Source organism: Mus musculus, chromosome 8 (assembly GCF_000001635.26).
Source record: "Mus musculus strain C57BL/6J chromosome 8, GRCm38.p6 C57BL/6J".
NCBI lineage: Eukaryota > Metazoa > Chordata > Mammalia > Rodentia > Muridae > Mus > Mus musculus.
Window position 1 is genome coordinate 114,353,197 of NC_000074.6, and position 21,604 is coordinate 114,374,800.

The 21,604-nt window shown below is 45.6% G+C and overlaps 1 protein-coding gene across 2 annotated transcripts in view; it reads left to right on the top strand.

Annotated features, from left to right (window-relative positions):
• Positions 1-20,878, top strand: part of Vat1l (vesicle amine transport protein 1 like) — a 168,794-nt gene extending 147,916 nt beyond the window's left edge. The window contains exons 8-10 of one of the 2 annotated variants that reach the window (XM_011248394.2): positions 13,321-13,423; positions 16,656-16,739; positions 18,451-20,878. In XM_011248394.2, coding sequence (XP_011246696.1) covers positions 13,321-13,423; positions 16,656-16,739; positions 18,451-18,461 — 198 coding nt within the window. In that variant the 3' untranslated portion in view covers positions 18,462-20,878. The remainder of the gene's footprint in view (positions 1-13,320; positions 13,424-16,655; positions 16,740-18,450) is intronic. The other variant, NM_173016.3, reaches the window with a different exon arrangement.
• Positions 20,879-21,604: the final 726 nt, after the last annotated feature.

The window sequence follows — 21,604 nt, forward strand, 5'->3', positions numbered from 1 at the left end:
CAGCAAATGCACTGCTTTGTGGCCAACACCTGACTCTTATAGAATGCTCCTTTAGCTCTAGGTGTAGCTGATGTGTAGTTCCACATCACTGGCTTCTGAATTCTCAGCAAATCCCAAACACTGGACACCCAAAACCATATCACCAAATCTGTCAGCAGAACCGGGGACAAGCTGAGACTGGAAAAACAGTGACCTCGAGGATTAAGCTGAAGAAGGCTCCCATAGAGAGAGGAACAGACCTTAAGTGAAACAGAGCCATCTGACCAATTGGTTGCAGCAGGGGGTGTCCCTATGATAGGGCACCCTATGCTGGGACACCCCGGCAAGGACTTGGCACAGGAGGCTGACTCTGCCCTGTAGAAGACATGAAGCAGGCTCTCTGTTATGTAGGGGTTGCCCTGACATCTTCCAAGAAAGACTCTAGGCTGTCCGCCCTCAAGCTTTCTCTAGACCCTGTTCCTTAATGTAGATTTAAAAAGAAAAAAGTAGAAGAATTTAAATGAAGGAAATGAAAATTAGCTATAATCTGGTAAGTTTTCCGGTGGGTATCATTTTTAAAGGTATATCTATATCTTTTGCATATGTCATAATTTACTTATCTATAGTCATAGCCAAATGTAACTATTCTGGTTTGGTTGCCTTTTTAAATTTTTACTTGGCAGAACACTGTTTTGTGTTTCTTTACATTTTTTAAACTTATTTTAATGTATGTGTATATAATACACATATGTGCACTTGCACAACACACATGCGTGTATGTGCATACCGCTTTGCAAATGGAGGTCATAGGTCAACTCGCAAAAGTCAGTTCTCTCCTTCTTCGTGTGGGTTCCAGGAACTGAACTCAGCACTGAACTTGGCAGCAAGTGCCTTTGCCTGCTGAGCCATCTTCCCAGCTCTGTTTTATGTATTTTAATGCAAGGATGTGTGTTCCTGTGAGCCTTTGCCTCACACTAGCTTCTATTTCCTCCCAAAGAATGAGTCAGGCCCACCTGCTTCGTTCCCATCATACACCTCTGCTTCTATATTTCAACTCATATCATTGTAAGGCAGGTCTCATCATAATTATTGGGGTTATGGGTTATCCTACTAGCCCTAATTCATGATACCCATCCTTCAGTCCCCTCCACACGCCCATCATCATTCAGATTGACCCTTCCAAACACAGGCAGGTGAGGCTCCAAAGGATCTTCTGAGGGACCACACAGAGATGGTGAGTGAGTTTAATTAACAGTACAATATCCTGAAGGGCTCTTTCTGTACTGAGTGGAAATCTAGTTACTTGATGCTTGACAGAGCAGTCTGAGATCCAGTTGCTCCTCTGCTGGCCTAGAGTCGAAGAACTTACCATTGTTGCTCTCTGATGATGTCCAATATGGTGTGATGCTTAGACCAAGAAGGAACAATGTCTCATCCATGTGTCTGTCATCTCACCCTCTCTGGGGATCCTAGCCAAGCCAGAGGGAGACTCCTCTCTTTGGATCTTCCCATGAATCAGCTGAGCACAGTGACTAGCTCATGATGGACAGGCACTGTTTGTCAAATGCAGCCCTGTTGGAATTCAGAAGTTCTAGAATTTCAGAGCCTTGAGGACATGCAGGTGACCACAAGGCCAATGTGATGGTTAGTGTTAACTGTCAACAGAATCTAGACTTTCCTCTGGCTGTTGGAGATTATCTTAATGTTAATTGAGATGGAAGGGCTGCACACTGTGGGTGGTACAATTCCCTTGGCTAGAATCAGGAACTATATAAGTGGAGATAGGGAGTTGAATGGTGGCATGTACTCCTCACTCTCTGAGTTCTGGTTGTGGATACAATGTAACCTGCTGCTCAAAGCTTCTGCTACCTTAACTTTCCTACCATGATAGATTGTGCCCTTGAACTCTGAGCCAGAACAAACACTGTATCCATTAAGTTGCTTCTATCGGGGTATTTTATCACAGCAACAAAAAAAAAAAAGGAGCTAAGGCAACAAGTTTATTACTCTTTCAAGCACCAGGTGTGATTAAGGCCGTCTTCCATCTAACTTTTAAGAAAAAGCATCCTAACCAATGAGCATTTGAAGTCAGAAATCAAACTGTGTTCTTCTGCTACTGAGCATCTCCCAAGCTGTATACCATACTCTCTAGTACCAGGGACAAAACAGAACCAAATCACTGAGAAGCAAGTCCCTGTCCAAGCTGTTACATGGGATTGAGATGAGGCAAGATGCTTTGGTTCTTAACTGGAAAGGATTGTGCAGAGTAGTGGCATTCAGGAAAGTCTGGAAAGATTTGTCACATGAGAGGGTTGCCTACAACTTATGCAGTAGAACCAAGAGTCACTTACTGTCCTGTGGGCCACAGGACTACACCCACAGCAAAGAAGACCCTAAATGCCACTGATTGACCAATCCCTCCACAGAGGGCACAATGAAAGCAACGACCTTGGGAAAGCAAGTGCAGAAGAAACAGTACATAGAGGCTCATGTGCTGCAGCTTCCAGCGTCCTTCAGCCTTCCGTCCTCTTCCCCTTAACTATGTCATCCCCAGAGATTTTGTACTATTACATTGCAACAATACCTCCAGCTCTTCATGTATACAGAGCTAGCTTTTTCTTACCCTATTGTTTGACCTTGGGCAAGTCATTAACCTCGATAAATGCCTATCTTCTTTCAACTCTCTTCCATGAGCGACAGAGGCTTCAGAAGAAAAAAAAAACGGAAGTATTTTTATATAACTCTGAGTGACAGCCTGACAGACTCCCACCTGCTTCATGGGACTGAGGCAACAAAATGAGCAAATGCATATGAGGTGCTCTGCTTGGTGACAGCACCTGGCAGGCACCTGTCATGTGTCAGCTGCTATGATGGTACCACGTGATGTCCTTTGCCACCCCGGAGGGACTTACCACTCCTGCTTGTCCTTTTACAGTTACCAAAGTTTTGATTTCAGCTCTTGCCTGTAACCCACCTGGCAGGCAGTGACTCATAGCACCATGTGCGTCTTCAGAGCCCAGAGCTCTTCCCATTCTTCCTCTCTCAGTGGAAAGCGCCAACAGAGACGCCCCTCCATCGGAGGGGGCAGGGGCCAGCTTTCTGCAGGAGCGCTTTGTACAGGATTGCTTTGTTCTAAATGGTTTTTACACAGATTCAGTCATTTGTATCACTCTTAAGCCAATGCAGCTCAGTCCCCTTAAGTACTGAAATGTGCCCTCGTTCCCTGCCAACCTCCTTCTGTCTCTAAGCCCAAGGAAAAAGACACCTGTGCCTACTAAACTGTAGCTTCCGATGTCACTGAGGTTCACTGTCATCCCCTTTAGATATGGCTAACCATTTGAGAACTCCAAAGGCCCTGAAAGATCTTTGGATTCCTTAACTCTGTCTGTGTGTGTGTGTGTGTGTGTGTGTGTGTGTGTGTGTGTGTGTGTATGTTTAATGTGTATGTATGGTGTGTATATAGTGTGTGAGTATGTGTGTATAGTATATGTATAGTGTGTGTAGTGTGTGTGTTTAGTGTGTGTAGAGTGTGTGAGAGTATAGTGTTTGTGTGTACATGTGTGTGTAGTATATGTGTATTGTGTGTGTATAGTTGTGTATGTAGTGTGTGTGTATAGTTGTGTGTATTGTGTGTATAGTTGTATATGTAGTGTGTGTGTTGTGTGTGTATAATTGTGTATGTAGTGTGTGTGTGTTGTGTGTTTGTGCTGCGTGTGCATGCACGTGCAAGTGTGTGTAGGTAAGAGGTAACTGTGATGGGTGTCTTCTTCACTGCCTTCTCAACCTTATTTTTTGAGCTCACGAATTTGAATAGAGTGGCTGGCCAGGAAGCCCAAAGGATCCTCCTGTCTCCACTTCTACAGCAACAGATTTATTAGCACAAGCCATCACGCTTGGGGTCAGAGCATCAACTCAGGTCTTCATGATCGCATGGCTAGTTCTTTACCAACTGAGCCATCTCCTTGGCCCTGGGCTTCTTACAGGTTTCCTTTTTACCTTTTCCACACAATCTTCCTTTTGATAATTGCAGGTAAAAACCTTCAGGTGGTAGAAAAGACACAGTTGCTCACCTGTGAGAAAATGAAACCCACGTGATCTGGCATCAAGGTCATTTGAACACCTATATGACCACAATACATATTTGACCAAGAGAGCCCATCCCATCCAAACGCTCATGACAAAAGAAAGCTCCGTCCATGTAGTTCTGACTGGCTTCTGCTTTTCTCTCCTCCTTACACTTGGGATGTCTCTGGTGTCTTCTGAGTCACTGCTTGCTACTAATGACCCCTTAAGAGTTCTCTTGAGGAGGTTATAGAGATGGCTTAATCGGTAAAGTGCTTGCCACACAAGCCCAGGGAGGACCTGAGTTGAATCTCAAATCCCCATATAAGAAGCCTACACATGGTGTTACACATCTAATCCTAGCACAGGATTAGATGTGTAACATGCACCTACACACAAGCACACACACACACACACACATATGTATATATGTATATGTGTGGGTGTGTATCCACACAAATGCAACCCTCTTGAAGTATCCCCATTAGTATCCTCTTGTCATGTAGAGACTTGCCTTAAATGCAATAGCTAATTCACCCACTTCCTTTTGAACTAATCTTCATCAGTACAAGCCCAGACTAGAGGAAGACCAGAGTGGCTGCCGGTTAATACAGAATTTAAGGGGCACTCACTTTCCGGTGCTAACCCTGCACTTGAGGTGGTTCTGAGATCAAGCTCCTCCTTAAATGTGGCTCCAGGTCCCACGTTACCTCGACAAAGATCCACCTGTAGCTCGTTCAAGTAGGAGGTGAGGATTGCCTAGATATTGCTCTCTTCCTGGTAGGTGAGTCTGTGGGTCTTATTTCCAGTCACTGTCCCATAAAACCTTGGGGGTTGAGGACAGGACAGACTCAACAGTGAAGAGCGCTTGCCACCCTTGCAAAGGACCCATATTTGGTTCTCAGTGCTCATATCCTATAGCTCTTAACTGATTGTAACTCCAAATCTCAGGTATCTGATACCCTCTTCTGGACTCCATAGGTACTTACAGTGTCATATACATCCACACACATGCACACAATTAAAAATAATTTTTTTTAACTTGGGCCTCACATCACTTTCATATCTGAAACCAGGAAATAGTTTCCAGAATAACCAAGAAACTGAGATCCTGTGGCATGTGGTGAGTATTCTGCTCTTAAACTCGCACTTCTGGTTTTCAGAAATCCTTGGTTCCTCTCAGAAATGGGCATGGTTAGTGTCATGTTCTACAGATGACCTTGCTGATGTGGCTTATTATTACGGCATTTCTCAATTCTTCATTCTCAAAGCTTCTAATTTATCATCTAATAGGCACGGTGATTCACAGAATTATCCATCTTCATTTTTTTTTTCCTATCTTAGGTGGACAGTCCTTATTACTATTCATAACACAAGCTCAGAGGCATAGTTAGTAAGTGGTGTCATTTGTACCTTAATGACTTTGTGCCTTTCACACCGTTCAAAACAAAATTGAATATTATGAAGCAGTAAATGGAAGCCCCAAACAAAAACTGAGCTTTCTATAACTCTCCTTACCCAAGTATGAAAGAATGAACCGCTCAGGTAGTGGAGCGGGATGCAGGGATGGTCTGTTTGTGTGATGCGTGCTCTTATTTCATCTCCGCCGCTGCGATAAAATACTCAGACAAAAAAGCAACTATGGGAGAAAGGAATTTATTTCTGCTTACAATTCCAGGTTACAGCCTGTCATTTTGGGGAAGCCAAGGTGTCAGGAACTTCAAACAGCTGGTCACCGCACAGCTACAGTCAAGAGCAGGGAGAGAAATGAATGCTTGCAGCTCGCTCGTTTTCTCTCAGCTCGATTTTTCTCACCCATACCAGTTCAAGAGCCTCCACAGAGGGAACTGTGCTTCCCACACTGGGCTGGGGCTTCCCCACATCAATTACTTCAATCAAGACAATTCCCTCCCTTCATGTCCTACATGTCCACAGGCGAACCCCAGGTAGACACTCCCTTGTTGAGACTCTCTTCCCAGTGGTTCTATATTTTCACACTGACAAAGCTTGCCATCACAGTAAGTACCCTGGAAAGTCCCAACACACCTTTCCTACATCTAAGTTCATACTAACCCTTTAGTTCCAGTGCCCGCTGATGTATGGAGGACCTTTTCCCACATTCTCTATTGGTTAGAATTGTCCTCTCTAACCAATCCCCCATCACTACAAATAAACTCCATTCATTCTTTAAATCCCAGTTCAGTTATTTCTTTTTCAGATTCTTCCGTGGTCCTCCAGACCCTATCCACATTGTCCTCACACCAATGAACCACGAGCAAGTGGTGATGTCATGTCTAGGCTTGTGTTTTTGTATGACTGTAAGTGCCACACAGGCAGGGACTCTTGGAGACACCCTGTGCCTATTACCGTCCTCTCTGAGCTGAGTCTGACTGCACATTCAACACATTTTGGTTGACACTTTAGCCCAGGCTGGCCTCAGATTCATAGCAATCCTCTCAAACAATAACCTGGCCTCAGGAAAACTGGTGATTGTTTTCAATGTGACAATCTGAATGGTCCTAGACGCAATGGCAGCATGAAGACTTTGAATGAGGGGAGTGGCCACTGGGGTATCTCAGAGTTAAAGAAACCAACAAAGAAGTTGTGATGCCTAGAAACCAGCAACGGCAGAAAGGGCTTGCTCATCCCAGGATTCAAGGTGCACGAGAAGGAAGGAGCATTAACACTACTGGGCTTGTTAGGCTCAGGGCTTGATCCCTGACAGAGCCTCTAAGCTGTGTTTGTCCATCTACTCTTAATAAGCCAATTAAAAACAAATAAGAGGCAAAGCCAGAAGGTGGAGATTTTATTCAGCGTGGCCACTCTGGGGAAGAAGGACAAAGAGATTCCCCCATCCCACCCCACAGTCCCTCTTCAGGGTCCGGGAATGAGGTTTGGGTCAAAGTAGAGTCAGATGTGTGTGTGTGTGTGTGTGTGTGTGTGTGTAACAAAACACTCCCAATCAACCTGTGGTTCTGCCTGTCATTATCTGAGTTCCAGTCTCTCCTGTATGGTTAGAGTTATGGCTAGTTGTTCAAGCTGTGTGAAAGCCCTTCCTGGGACACCAAGCCTCCCCTCTGTTTGGGGCCAATTCCCAGGGGTTACTTTGTTTCACTGGTCTGAGAGCCAGAGAGACGGGCACAGGTATTTCTGTAAAATATCTTGATGCTCGTCAGGACAGTCACACTACCAGATACCAGAGTGGAAGCAACGGCTGCAGTTACACAGAGACCTAGCTCCTGCCAGAAATCTGCCCCAAGGCAGGGATAAGCAAGGGGAAGACTCCACTCTCCCTCCTGCCTTCTGCTCTTCCAGAGTCTCTTATGGCAGAGGAATGAACAAAGCGGCTGGAGGATGGATGAGAGGCCCGATATCTTGAGAATAAACAGAGCAGCAAGAGGGCCATCCATGAGTCATCCTTCCTGGACTTCCGGAAACTTCATCTCTCCTAGTTATGGTGTAGATCGAAATAAACAGGGTCGGCTGTAATTGCTCCGCAGTTCTCCTGCTCCTACATGCTGTGAGCCAATTAAAATTTCCCCGTGGGTCACGCCCTGACTATTAAATACATAGGACCTCATGCAGAGCAAGAACTGAGGGCACCAAATGAACTTTGCTAGGTTGCCAGAGGCTACACAAACAAACCATGAACCCTGCAAGAGTAAGGCTACCTACACACAATGAAGATGTTTTAAATAAATAAATAGCCTCTATCAGGAGACAGCAACCTCCTTGAGGCTCTTTAACCTTGCGTGCAACCGCTAGGACACTTCGCGTGATAGAGGATGGGTTTAGAGAACAAGAGTCTTGGTTGCCTAGGAGTCTATTAAGAGATAAGAGGCCCAGGATACCTGCCAAGGACTCTTCTCAGTGAATAGACTCTGGTTTAGCTTTGCTGATTCTAAACCCCACCTGTGCCATCAGATCCAGGATGCAAGAAGGCACCTGCCTGCCATCATCAGCCTTCGTCCTTCTGAGTTGTTCTCCTTCTTGCTCTCTCTCCCTCTCCCTCTCTCTCTCTCTCCTCTTCCTAGTCCTGAATATCATATCCTGGGGCCTGCTCAGTCTCAGATCCATATTTTAGGGCTGGAGATGGGAGAGGAAATGGCTGTCCACCCCACTGTGTTGTTCAACAATGAAGGTCAAAGGTGACTCTGGAAACCTTAGATAGATATGCATTATTTTATCATTATCATTATCCCTGTGGTGATGTCAAATTGCTTGTCACCCATCCTGACTTGTTCCTGTGTAGAGCATCATCATGAGCTATCTTTAGCTCCAGGTGCCCTCAGTCCTCGTGGTCAACTACCAGATCCTGTCAGTCATACTACATGATCCCTGTGTCACAGCCATGTCTGACTGTCACATGTGCAGGGCCAGAGGGTCAGAGGGAAGAGTCTAAGCAGAGACATCCAGCTCATGAGTGGCCACTTCTCTCACACCCTCAAGTCCCACCTGAGCCACTAGAACAGGTAGAAAAGACCCGGCATGGTCTGAGAGCTAAAGCTTAGCTAAAGCTGAGAAACCTGGAAGCCAGTGGAGAAATGTGTGTGATGGCAGCTGTTGTCTTTGAGTGGCTATCCCCTGACCCTACAACATCTTTACTCTATAGATGTGACTGTGACAGAGGGAGGAAGGCCTCCTTCTGGCCTCTGGAGTGTAACCTCTCTCTGGACACCAGACAGAACCCAGCTGGAGTCCGCTTTTTATAAGAGGGAGGGGCAGCCCATAAAGTAATAAGCCATCCAGAGAGGTAGCTTGGCAAATAAAGGCACCAAATAACGGCCACCAAGCCTGGCCACCTGAGTTCTATCCCTGGGAGCCACATAGTGTAAGAAGAGAACAAAGTCCCATGTCACACAGGTTATCTTCTGACCTCTATGTGTGCACCATGATGCACATACATGCACAAGTGCACACACACACACACATAAATGTAATGAAAGAAAGGAGGGAGGAATTAATTACCCTGGGGCTCTGTGGGAGAACTTGGTTATCTTTCAGAATTCCAATAGAGGATGCTGAGACCTCAGGTTTCCTCCCAAAGTAACTGGGTAGAGAACATCTTCCTGGGCCTGAGCAGACATCACATGAAATTAGTTTGGGCCAGCCACTGTGCCAACTTCCTGATATGCCATCCCTGTCACTCTTTACAATAGTGATTCCATGAGGTGGCCCCAACCTTGTGATGGACAGAAGTAAGCTCCCTCCAAAGACATCTGCATTCTCGTCCCCAGGACCTGAGGTCATGTGACCTCACAAAGCAAAGGGAATTTTGCAGATAAAACTAATTTAAGGATCTTGAGATAGGCAGGTTATCCTGGGTTATTCTTTTCAGCTCCGAGTAACCACAAGTGCCCTTGAAAGTCAGAGGCAAATGGTCCAAAGCTGGAGAGATGAGGACATTCTACCCTACTGGCTTTGAAGATGGTAGGAGGAGGAACCTACTGGCAAAGGGATGACGGTTTCCAGAAGCAGGGAAAGTCAAAGAAGTGGGGTCCTCCCTTTGAACCTCTCGAGAGAGAAACAGAGTCTTAACCCTACCTTGATTTTAGACAGGTGTGACCCACATCTGATCCCTGACCCCCAGAGTTATAGGAAAATAAATCTGTATGCTATAAGTGATTTTACATTAGGGAGAGCAAATGTATGCAAAACTTTACCCACACTTCACAGGGGAAGAGTGTACCAGGAGCATTAGGTAATAGCGTCATACAATGACTACAGGAGTCCAGATTCCAACTGACGCCCTGAGGCTTTGAGGGCAGTCTAGATTCTCCTCAGGAACGTCAGAGAGTTAAGTAGGGGATGCTGCGGGGTGGGCTGACAGGGAACACAGAGGAGGTCTGCTGCCTTTCTCCGTCTTGCTGAATAAGCAGGCTGCCCCTCTCCTCTGCCATCTCTCCTTCCTAACCAAACATCATTCTCTCCCTTTTGAGTACATACATTTTTGAGGGGGCCATGGAATGTTTCTCTTTATGATTAACCCGTTTAAGAGGAGGAAGTGAGGTTCCTTCAAAGTGGAGCAGGGGCTGGAGAGATGGCTCAGCAGTTACAAGCATTTGCTGCTCTTCCAGAGCTCACAACTATTTGTAACTCCAGCTCCAGGGGGATACAGCGCCCTCTTCTGGTCTCCAAAGGCATAGTATGCAGAGCACATATACACCCATGCATTTAAAAATAATTTTTTTTAAAGGTGGAGCACACCCATACTACCCGGGCCAAATGAAAGAAGGTGTGGGTAGCATAGGTGTCGATATTGTACGTACAAGGAAAAGAAAGCACAAGACACCAGTGTTACCAAGAAGAAGCAGAATTATCACTCTCTGCTTGGGTCACAATCCAAGTCAAGCCTCATGCAGAATAGCAGTGCCTGAAAAGACTCATGTGGCTTCAGGATACATACCAAGGAGTCGGCATGATGCAGCAGCTCGGATTCCCTGACTCCCGTTGTGTGTGTGTGTGGGGGGGGGGGGTTGGGGGGAGGGCTACTAAACTACTGTGGTGGGTGTGGCCTGAGAACCTCTAGAACGCCAAGCCCCGGGAAATCCAGCTGCTGAGACACATCTGGACAGCCTAACAACCAGCAGAAGCTGCTGTCTCCCACAGGGTATGGGAAGCACGACTCAAATTAGGAACAGACTCCTTTGGGCCACCCAGGGAGCACTGAACAGGCCACCAAGCGACAGCTACCCGACTCTGGGAAGTGGGGTAGTCACAGGATGGAAACCCACTGAGGAGACGCTCAGCCACACAGCATTTCAAACCTTCCACCTATCCACTGCCCATTTATTTATTCATTTATTCTGCAGGTTATCATGTGCTGACCTTCCTTTGCACTGGGGCCTCCAGTAGACACCCTCAGGATGCTTGTGAGCCGTGTGAGCCCTCTGAGTATTTGAAGAGGAGCTAATCTGACTTGAGACATTCTGGAAACCTACAGTGTACCCCGGATTCCTAAGACACAGAGCAAGCACACATCATTAACTTAATAACATTTTGAGTATATTGAAGTGAGAGAGTTTTGAATAGTGCCCCAGTGACATTCATCACTGTGACAGATGTCACGACCAAAAGCAAATTTATGGGAGAAGTGGGTTTACTTCCATTCACAAGTCACAGTCCATCATTGAGAGAAGTCGGTACAGGAACTTGAAGTGGTAACCATGGAGGAACAGTGTGTGGTGGTCAACTTATCACTCTACACTTTCCTAGCTCTCCTATACAAGCCAGGACCACCTTCCTAGGGAATGGTGCCACCCACAGTGGTCAGGACCTTCCTATGTATAACAAGACAAGCCCACACAGACCTGCCCACAGGCAAATCAGTCTGTTCTGGGCAACCCATCCACTGAGACTCACTTCTTACATGACACCAGACGTATTTGGTAGAAGACAGTATTACAGTCAATTTCAGTAGCTGCTTTTCTTACATTTCTTCCTGTGCCTAACTAGAAACCATTTTGGTCATAGATGTAGTTTGCTTTGGGTTTGTATTTGACTGTGTTGTTCTGAAGTCTTACAATATGAAGGCTGACATAGATCTTCCAAGTCCAGGGATGGCCCTGATATTATTGCCTAGCCTGACATGCTAGGATCCCTCAGTACTTGGCCAGATTGCGAAAGTCAGGTACCCAGTAGACAGAATGAGTACCTGGAAGAGCTCACAGCTGAGCTGTCAGCTGAGTTAGTGACGGGGCTGGGGAGCCCCAGGAAGTGACCTGGAGCAGCAGAAGCACAGCAGAGAGCCAACTGAGCTTCAGGTACATCTTAAGTTGTGAGGTAAAGGGTGCTAGAATTGAGAGAAGGATTTTGGCCATTAGGATACCAGACTCCACTCCTGGGGCACCCATCCAGAGCAGAACAGTGATACCCTCGGCAAGCCACCAGTGAAGCTTTGAAATGTTCCAACAGTCACATTCAGAAAAGGACAAGATAACTTAAATGAGTCTTCCTTAAGCCTATGTCTAAATACTATCATTTTAATCTTTAAGCCTTGTCCACAGTTCTCAATGATATATTCTACACTTTTTCAGGTTTTTGAAGTTATAAGTTTTAAGTGTGTGTGTGTGTAAGTGTGCGTGTGTGCACATGTGTACATGTATGCACAAGTAGTATGTGTGCAGATATCCATGGAGTTCAGAAGAGAGCATTGAATCACCCCAGTGGTGGAGTTACAGGCTGCTGTGAGCTACCTAGTACCCAATATGGGTGCTAGGAACCAACCTCTGCTCCTTTGAAAACGCATCATGTGCTGTTAACCACTGGGCTGTCTCTCCAGCCCCATTTATGCACTCGGATGACCTCATAAGTACTAAATCTTTGAAGTCTAGTACAAATTTTACAGTAGCCTTGTGTGGCAGTTGGTATGACATTCAAGGGCTGTTGTGTCACAGGTGATCTGTAGCTACCCGGGTAGATGAGGCAAGTCTCCATGACTCTCTAATGCAATGTTGGTCTCAAACAGAAAGGGACACTAGGAAAGTCTTTCTGGGGACTCCCCAGTAAATGATGGGGGGAGACAAATCCCCCCAGGTGCTATCAGACATCTGGAGAATATCACCTACTGGGGGACCTTTTATAAGCTGATAAATTTGTAGCGAAGACTGTGACCATGTGGGAGTGTCAGCACACTCTTGGGGTGTGGCCAGCACAGCCCTATAATGGGTTTTGCCCAGAGACCTGACAAGAAACAACTGGTACTCAGGCCTCCCACTTGGCTCTCCCTTCTAAGTGACAGCCAGGAGCAAACCTGTCAGAGGCTTCCTCCTTGTGTTTCTTCCGGACTGTGAAAAACCGATGCAAACATTCCCTCAAGAAGCTAAGTGTGTAGATGAGATAGCTCCACGCGTGCAAAATGCTACACACTGCGCCTGATAAAGAATTGATCAAAAGCGGTAGTCTCTTTCCTTCTAAGCCTCTGCCAGTGGGGCTCCTGCACAACTCCAGGAGCATCCTTAAAGGAGCGTGGAGAGTCTGACAGCAGGACTGGGGTGGGGGTAATTAAATGACCTCTGGAGATTGTTCCTGGCCCTTTATCCAATTTCTGCAGACAGAGCTTCAAGGCGACGTTTCATTTCAGAGAGAAATTTCCAAAACTATGCAGATTAGAGGCAACCCTACAGGGGGGCTTCTCCTAACCCTGCAAGCATCATGGCTCACTTCAACTAGTGAGAAAATAGCTCTTTGCTTTTTTTCCCCCCCCCTGGACTCCAGCTTAGTACAGAAGCAGCTTAAAGTGTGCCTAACCGTCTCCTGTCATCGTGGTTGTTGTTGCAGATGCTGAGACAGGAGGATTACAAACTCATTATCTACCTGGACTACAGACTGGAGTTCCAAGATACCCTGAGAAACGTAGTGAAACCCTGTCTCAAATTAAAAAGTAAAAAGTAGACTTGGGGGGGGGGTGTGGCTCATTGGTCAAGAATGCATCAGGAAGGGATTGGGACATGGCTCAGTGGTAGACCAGTTGCCTACAATCTGTCTGTAAGGGGTTGGGGATTGGATCAGCAGTAGAGTACCAGGATAGAACCAATCAGGAAAGGTCTAGGAACATGGCGCAGTAGTGCAGTGCTTAGCCATTATTCACCAGTGAAGAGATAGAGGTATAATTCAGTGGTAGAGCAATTGCCTAGAATTAGACAGTGTGGGACTGAGGGCAGTGGTCAAGTGTTTTGCCAGAATCTACCATGAATGGGCTAATGAGTCCTTCTACTTCTGAGAAATCAGTGAAACAGTCTGTTCTAGGTAAAACTGAGAGGGAACTGCTGGATTTGAACTCTCTCCAACCTAATTCTGAACCACACTCTGTTGTTGCCTGTAGCCATGTCATCTTTGAGTGAATTACTTATGTTCTTTAGGTGTAGGGCACTTATCCTTAAAATGGGCACGATATGATCCTTGCAAGCTAAGCATTATATATGCAAAGTAAGAGTCTGTTAAATATTTATTACTTCACTTACACCCCTCTCAAAAGAACCCCGGTGAATTGTAAAAGCATTTGTAATTTCATAAGCTCAGAATGGGGTGCCAGGAGCCAGGTATGATTTAGCTGGGTCCTTTGGCTTCCACAAGGCTACAGTCAAGATGTCAGCTGAAATATGATCTCATTTCAAGGTTTAACTGGACAAGTATTTACTACTTCTAAGTTCTTTGGGGGTTGTTGGCAAGATTCAGTTCCTCAGAAGGGCTGAGGGTCTTAGTTGCTTACTGGCTATTGGATGGAATTCGTCTTAGGTCTCGGTCATGTAGGGATTCCACAGGGCAGCCTCCCATTAACACAGTATGCCTCTCTAGAGTCATTGCCTTGTGGATGCTGTGGCCATTTGCTAACTTCATCTTGAAAAGAGGAGACCATCCCTTCTGCTGTGCTCTGCAGGGAAGGCAGCAGGTCCCTTAGCTCCAGCCTACACTCAAGGAGAAAAGAACCCAAGGATATGAATCCCACAAGGGGCAGAGAGCTGTGCTAGCAACCATCTGCCATGACCTAGAGCTTTTCAGTAAGCACAGTGAGCCTGCCTCATCTACAGACTCTACATCAGCAGTTTCAGCAAACGTCGATGAGGAAATACGGGGGGCGGGGGGGGGGATTACATGACCATGAAGACTTTTAAAAAGATTGATTGATTGGTTGATTGATTGATTGCACACTGTAGCTGTCTTCAGACCCACCAAAAGAGAGCATCAGTTCTCATTATGGATGGTTGTGAGCCACCATGTGGTTGCTGGGATTTGAACTCATGACCTTAAGAAGAGCAGTCAGTGCTCTTCACCACTGAGCCATCTCTCCAGGCCCTGAATGTGAAGACTTTGATTTGCTTTCGTGATTTGCTAGACAGTCGAAGAGCACAGTATCATGTGGTACTTGGTGGAACAAATAATCTAGGAAAAAAAAAAGTCTATGGGGAAATGTGTGTAGGTTCTATGTAGGTTCTATGTTGGAGTCCGTGGAGAGCTTCAGAATCAGCCTCCACAGATGGTCAGGGGTGACCAATGGTACCAGGTTTTATGACCAAGTGTGAAAATACTTCAGAAGTCATCATGTAAATGGAAGGACTCAACTGGTTTGTTTATCGGGGTCAATAATAATAATAATAATTCACAATTACCTGACATTCTCAGTCTAAAAAACAGGTTGTTCCTCATCGCATAGAGACCAAAAAAACTGCATTGGAAAGACCCATGGAATTTATATTAAGTGTTGATTTGACAGCACATGACTGCATAATATTATTTGGATGGTAGAGTCAAAATGCCCTCCTTTTCTCCGCCTGACTTTCAAGGCACACCTGCAAGCCTTCCTTCCCAGCTGTTTTACAATACCTACATTTTTATAGAGATGTAAATAAAAGTACTTCTTTCGGTTTTCTCATTTAGCAAGATTACAAAAGCATTCGATCCTGCCGTGTCTACTTTATAATTAGTGGCATATATCTTTCTTTTCCTTAACAGCTCTGCAACATCCCCACTTGGTAGATGAATGTAAAAAGCCATTGTTTATTTACCCATCCCTTTACTTCGACACATAAGCTGTTTCAGTGTTTTGCCACTAAAAGCAACGAAGTCATTATCTTTTATGTTTTTCTCCCATAAATGGAATTGTGTCTCTAAAGTCCCAGAAAAGCAATTTGAACACAAACATTTTAATGGTTCTGTGAGTTTGGATTCAAATGAATAGCAAGAAGCCTTTGATTTTCAAATAAGCAAACATTTCTCCATCAGCCACAGGCTGAGTTCCCTATGCGCAGTTAACGATGTCTGACTTTTTTTTTTTTAATGTCAGAGCATCTAACCTTGAAGCTGAAGGAACAAGAGTATTAAAATTGTGAGACTTTACAAAAATATTTAGACTCAACCTATTTTAAGTTTTTATAAATTGACTTTTGTGAGGCAAGAGATGTTGCATCCCGTTTAGATTTCACTTGAGACATACATGGAGGGCAGGCAAGGTTCAGTGTCTTCTCTATTAATCCCCACAGCGCCCCCTGCAGTTCATGTTCTGCACAGCAGCAAAAAGAAAGGCTCAGAACAAATGGACTTTCCTTTCGCAGGTGATCACTGTCCCCCATCCTTGTCCCCATCCGGTCCCGCAGTGACATTCGTGAGTCTGATAAGCGCCTGGACGTGGGAAAGGAAACCATAGGTCCTTGTTTCTAGGGAAGATGCTCCTCTAACGAGAGTGCCGCTAGGTAGAAGCAGTTTTACCCCAGCAACTAGAAAGCTAAGGGATTTCGCAAATGCGGGTTTTGCCCTGGTAACTAGCTTATTTAGCCAAAAATTATGAAGCAGAGTTACGTAACACTTAAGTAGGCAGGTCTCAAACCCTCACAAATACTCTCATTGTTTAACATTCTGCCAGACCATTCTGACTTATAAAATATATATTTATCCTTTCGTTGTGAAAACTACAACCCTTATTTTTCAGACCCAGAAGACTTACAGGACAGGTCAGCATGTGTGACTGACAGGAGTCGATTGAATAGATTTGCGCCACAAAAAGTTGCTGGCTGAACCACTATTTGAGCTGTAGCGCCCTCTGGTGGAAGGCGGGTGGATTGCCTTCTTCGGGCACATTTTCCTGATTTCACTCATGTCTCTCATGTCTTGTGCCCCAGGTAAAAGAGGCCATGCAGCGCATCCACGACCGAGGGAACATCGGGAAGTTAATTCTGGATGTGGAAAAGACGCCGACCCCGCTGGTAAGTGGAACGTAGAGGGAACTACCCAGCTCAACACCAAAGACAAACCGATGGATCGTCAGAAGTAGTCAGAGCTGGTGTCCGAGGAAATACAGGCAGTTTGCAAGCTCTCCCATGATGCCAGAATGAGGGATTAGCCACGGACTAATGAAAGTGGAGATGGAAAAATTAAAGTGTTTGAGAAAGACAGGAAAATTGCTGAGTGGGGACAGACAGAAAATGGATAGGAAAAAACCAAACATTTACAACTGTTATGTCTAGGCACCAATGCAAAGGCTTCCTAGCTAATCTTAATGCACATACATGGACCCAACAGATTGGTGCTCACTACCTTCAGGATTCTTCTGGTATTCCTCTTGAATTCACTTGCTTTCGTCGGGAGAAAATCCTAATATCCAAGCAACCCACAAGAATACAGCACATAAGATTTACCTGGTCCCAAACTAGCATCTTTGGGGGACAGATGGCATAGGATGTAGCCTTGAACCTCTGAGTGCTTGCATTCAAAGCTGGGTTCTCAGTCCCATTTGCAACCTGGGAAAGTTTAGCCCACCACCTTTGGTCCTATTTATAAGCAAGAGACTGACAGGTTCCTCTCAGTCAGTTAGAAAGGCAGGTGCTGAGTATGGCCCACCCCTCTAAGTTCTAGGTAGGCCAAACAAAGAAAGTATGGAGGTTTGTGCAGCAGTATCTGCCACTTTCAAGAAATAGAAGTGAAATAAGTAAAATGATCTATGGTTCTCAGCCCAAGTGTATGTTTTCAGAAACAGATTCTTGTCTTCTATAGCTTAGGTGTACCGCAATTTCACTCCACACAAGAGAGTTAAAGGAAGGGTCATTTGTGCCACTTACATTGCTGATAACAACATGAATATAGTTTTTAAAAATATGACATCACAGGACTATTGAAGTAGGGAATGATATTGTGGAATTAGGAAGGAAGAGCTAGGGTCCAAGGACTCCCACGCAAATACACTGTGGTCTACGTAAATATGTCTCTTTCAGTACCGTGCATAGAAGGTTCTAGAGCTGCCCTGGCCAACTATTGCATTTAAACAAACTATCTGGCACTGGCTTTCCATGCAAAGGCAATGCCTGTCTCCACGAACCCATGATGTTCTGATGGTCCTTGGTCTAGGGTTAGGTTTACTTGACCAAGGGTCAGAACCCGTCACATGAAAACCAAAAGATGCTCCCATTTGGGCCAACAAGAGCTCAGCTCTACCCCTGTTGAGTTATAGTTCCTGTTTTCTGAGAATGTTCTTACCCTGACACCCAAAGGAAGAAAGAGACAGTGAAGCATGGGTATTTGAAGCGTCAGTGGTAGGGAAGATGTCTCATCCCTTCTAGATGGAAAGCTAGAATTGAAGGGATGACAACATGAAGTCAAGCTGAATCCAGAACATCGTGAGAATCAGGATGGACCCAAGGAGGTTATCTCCAGAGCTATGAAGTGATGTTAAAGGCGGCAGCAGAGCCTTAGCAGGTACTAGTAAAGGGTATAGAAGGGGTCCTCAGAGAGACTTCTTCCTATAGAATATAGAAATGACCAGTCTGAAAGAAGTCCGTCCCATGATGCTTCAGTCCATCCCATGATGCTTCAGTCCATCCCATGATGCTTCAGTCCATCTCAGTGATGCTTCATCCAATGCTCAGAGATGGTGAGGGAGTGGGATACATGACCTTTATCATGACCTCTGTTGAATTGCAGATGGCCAATGACAGCACAGAGACCAGCGAGGCAGGGGAGGAAGAAGAGGACCATGAAGGGGACAGCGAGAACAAAGAGAGGATGCCCTTCATCCAGTAAGCCAGACCTCGCATCGGTGAAAGTGGAGGATGGCTGGGAAGAAGATGGCCGCCAGGAGAACTCTTCTGTGCCCCAGTGAACCAATGCTGTAGTCCAGTGTGTGTCGTGTTTGTCTGCAGTCAGCCAAGCTAAGAAGCTGTTGATCACTGTTGTGTTTGGAATTAAGTGCCAATCCCATTCCATGCAGTATTGTGTCCCTTCCTGGTCTGTGTATCACGCTCTCCCCTCTCCCTTAAAGCAAACCCATCCTTCTTTGGGTCCTTCTTGACGGTTCTAGAATAGCCTTGCAAACTAATACTGGCCCACAGGGCCCAAGGTCAGAAACCAGGCCACGCTTGATTGAAAGGTGTTGTCACGGAGCTCTGTTCAGATCCCCACTCTTCTTCGGGCCAATGACACTCTTTGCCTGCCAACAATCAGCCATGCCTCTAAGCATGGCACTTACCAGTTTGGCTAGTGACAGGAGAGTAGGCCAGAAGTATTCACGACCCTATACATACAGATTTCTCCAAGCAGTTACTTTGTCACTTTCCCTCTTAAGTGCTACGTCCCTGCGTGTGTCTCTGCACCTTACGGTCTGAGCCTCTTATTAACCCTCTTCTCTGGTTCTTATTTATAAACCTAGGGAGGCAGATGTGGGTTCTTTCCTGGATAGAGGTGGTTCAACAGCGTCTGTCTAAGGGAAAGCTACAGAGATCTCTCCTCTGAAACCATATCCCATGAGCAAAGTCCCCCCTGTGCCCAATGTAGACCCAACTCAGATGTCATTAAACTTACCTGGGTTCTCACTCGCAGCCTTTGTAGTTACCAACTACTATTTTAAAGCTCCTTCCCTGGAAACGCCTTTCCCAAGGAAGAGCTCCCTTGAAGACAGTATTTGGGGTTGAAAAGTCAACTGGTTTCTCTTGCCTATTCAAAGCCCTTTCTAATGTGTAACACACACGAGGGACACAGATGGTGGCTGCCCATCATCTGACGACAAGTGCATGATCCTCCAACACACAAAACCATGGTGCTGATTTGCAGGTTCCTTAGAGGTTGGAGGCCAAACTGCTCAATCAAATACCCTGTTCACCATTCCAGCTTGAAAGGAAACAATTCTTGTCCTCTCTAATCGGCTTTGGAAGTAACACCAGTTACCACAGAGGAAGAGGGGTCTCCGCTCTCTGCAGTGAGGCTGTTTATTGCCTCCCTCCCCAGCCCTTCTGTCCTAAGAGGTCACAAATCCGTCACTCACAAACAGAGCTAGATATAAAAGGCACCCCTGTAATGAGCACCCCTGAGCTTATTTTTGTCTTCTGGAAAACCCACGTGGGGTTCCCATGACCTTGGGTTGGTGTTCCAAGTTTCTAAACGTCCTTGAGGACTTAAGAGGGCTCCAGTGTTGCCCACTTTTTTCTACTTACCACTTCAGGGTAGCCACCATTTTCCTGTGTGGGCTGGGAAGGAACTTGTCTCCACAGTTCCCCCGCTTGGTTTGCAAAGTAGCCACTCACCTGTCATTTGTCGTGTTCCTTTATCTCGATCCTGATCTTGTGATGATGACTTCTTCATGCCAAATATTTACCTGAAGGGAGTCTTTCCTCTCCGTGACAGGGAAAGTCAAATATGAAGATGAGAAAAGAAGCTACCAGCCAATAGGCCAAGGGGTGAGAATATGCGAAAGAGTGCCAGTCAGATTCTTATTTTCCATCCCTGGGGAGAGATGCTATTAACCATGTAACCAGTCGCATTTCCACCATAAGCATGCTTGAGGATGGGTAGACCTGAGGACCACTCTCTGAGTGCTATTACAAGTATGTAGAAATAGCCTTTTAGAAAGGCTAAGATTAGAGTCAGGAAGGTTCGCCTTCAGGAGACACAGAACCTGACCCACATTCGGAATCCAGATAGTCTTGTCCTGTACAACTGAGAAACCTTGGGACGTTATCTCTCCCCAAACCTGTTTGGTTTGTTTCATTCTGGAAAACCATTGATCACACATGAAAACCCTCTCCCTCTCCCGAGAACACAGAAAGAGAGCATCTGAGGGTGAGCAGCGGCACCATGAAGAACAGGAGGGTGGGTGGGTGAGGGACAACCGGAATCAGTCAGTTATCCCGTGGACCTTCCTTCCCTCTCGTGGTTGTTTCCTGGAGGAAGTGTAAAGAGTTTATGTTTGCCTTAAGGGAGCTTCGAAGGCTTCTGGGAAGGTCGAGCTTTACTAGAACGAACCGAACATCGTCTAATGTGTCTGTGGCTTCAGAGCTTTCGTTATATTGTTATATTGTGCCTATAAAGCAAATTATGTTTACATAAAACTATAAATAAAGTATTCAGCATAGCATAACCTCTTATGGCATCCTTTCCTCCCCATAAGGAGCTTGGTGTGTTCTGATTACCTGGGCTTAATGATGCAAGCCTGTAATCCCTGCACTCCGGTTGGCAGGGAGTGGAAGATGGTGGTGACTTTTGAGGCTAGCGTGGGCTACACAGTAAGTCGCCGTCTCAAGATAAAATTAATTGCATGCAGATGATACCAGTGTCGATATCAAACATCGTAGAAAGTAATAACAATGATTAATGGCAAGCATTTATGAGACACCTATTGAATACAGCTGAAAGAACAACGCATGTGCTAAGTCACTGACTAGCCCATCCGTGCTAAGTCCTGTCTCATATGACACCCGTGCACGGAATGAAAGACCAGAACATGTGAAGCATCAATACTGTAATCTGAGGTCACATGGTTTAAGGAAATGAGGCCAGAACTCACCAAGTTCCAGCCAGGCCTTCACTATGGAAACCTATGCTCTGAACCACCAATCACACTGTCTCACACTTTAAACATTAGCGCAACATTACTACTGACCCGAATCAGGTGACACCAACTTGCAGTCTCTCTCTGTGGGACAGAAACTTAAGAAACAGCCTGTGCTGCGACTTGACAGCTCTCAATTTATTGGCTCCTCCAGGCTATTTATCATGGTGGCTATGCTCAATTAAATCACACGATGTGAAATTTCCCTGTAGCCCTAAAAGACTATAAAAAGTCAAATCTTTCCTTTGTTCTGGA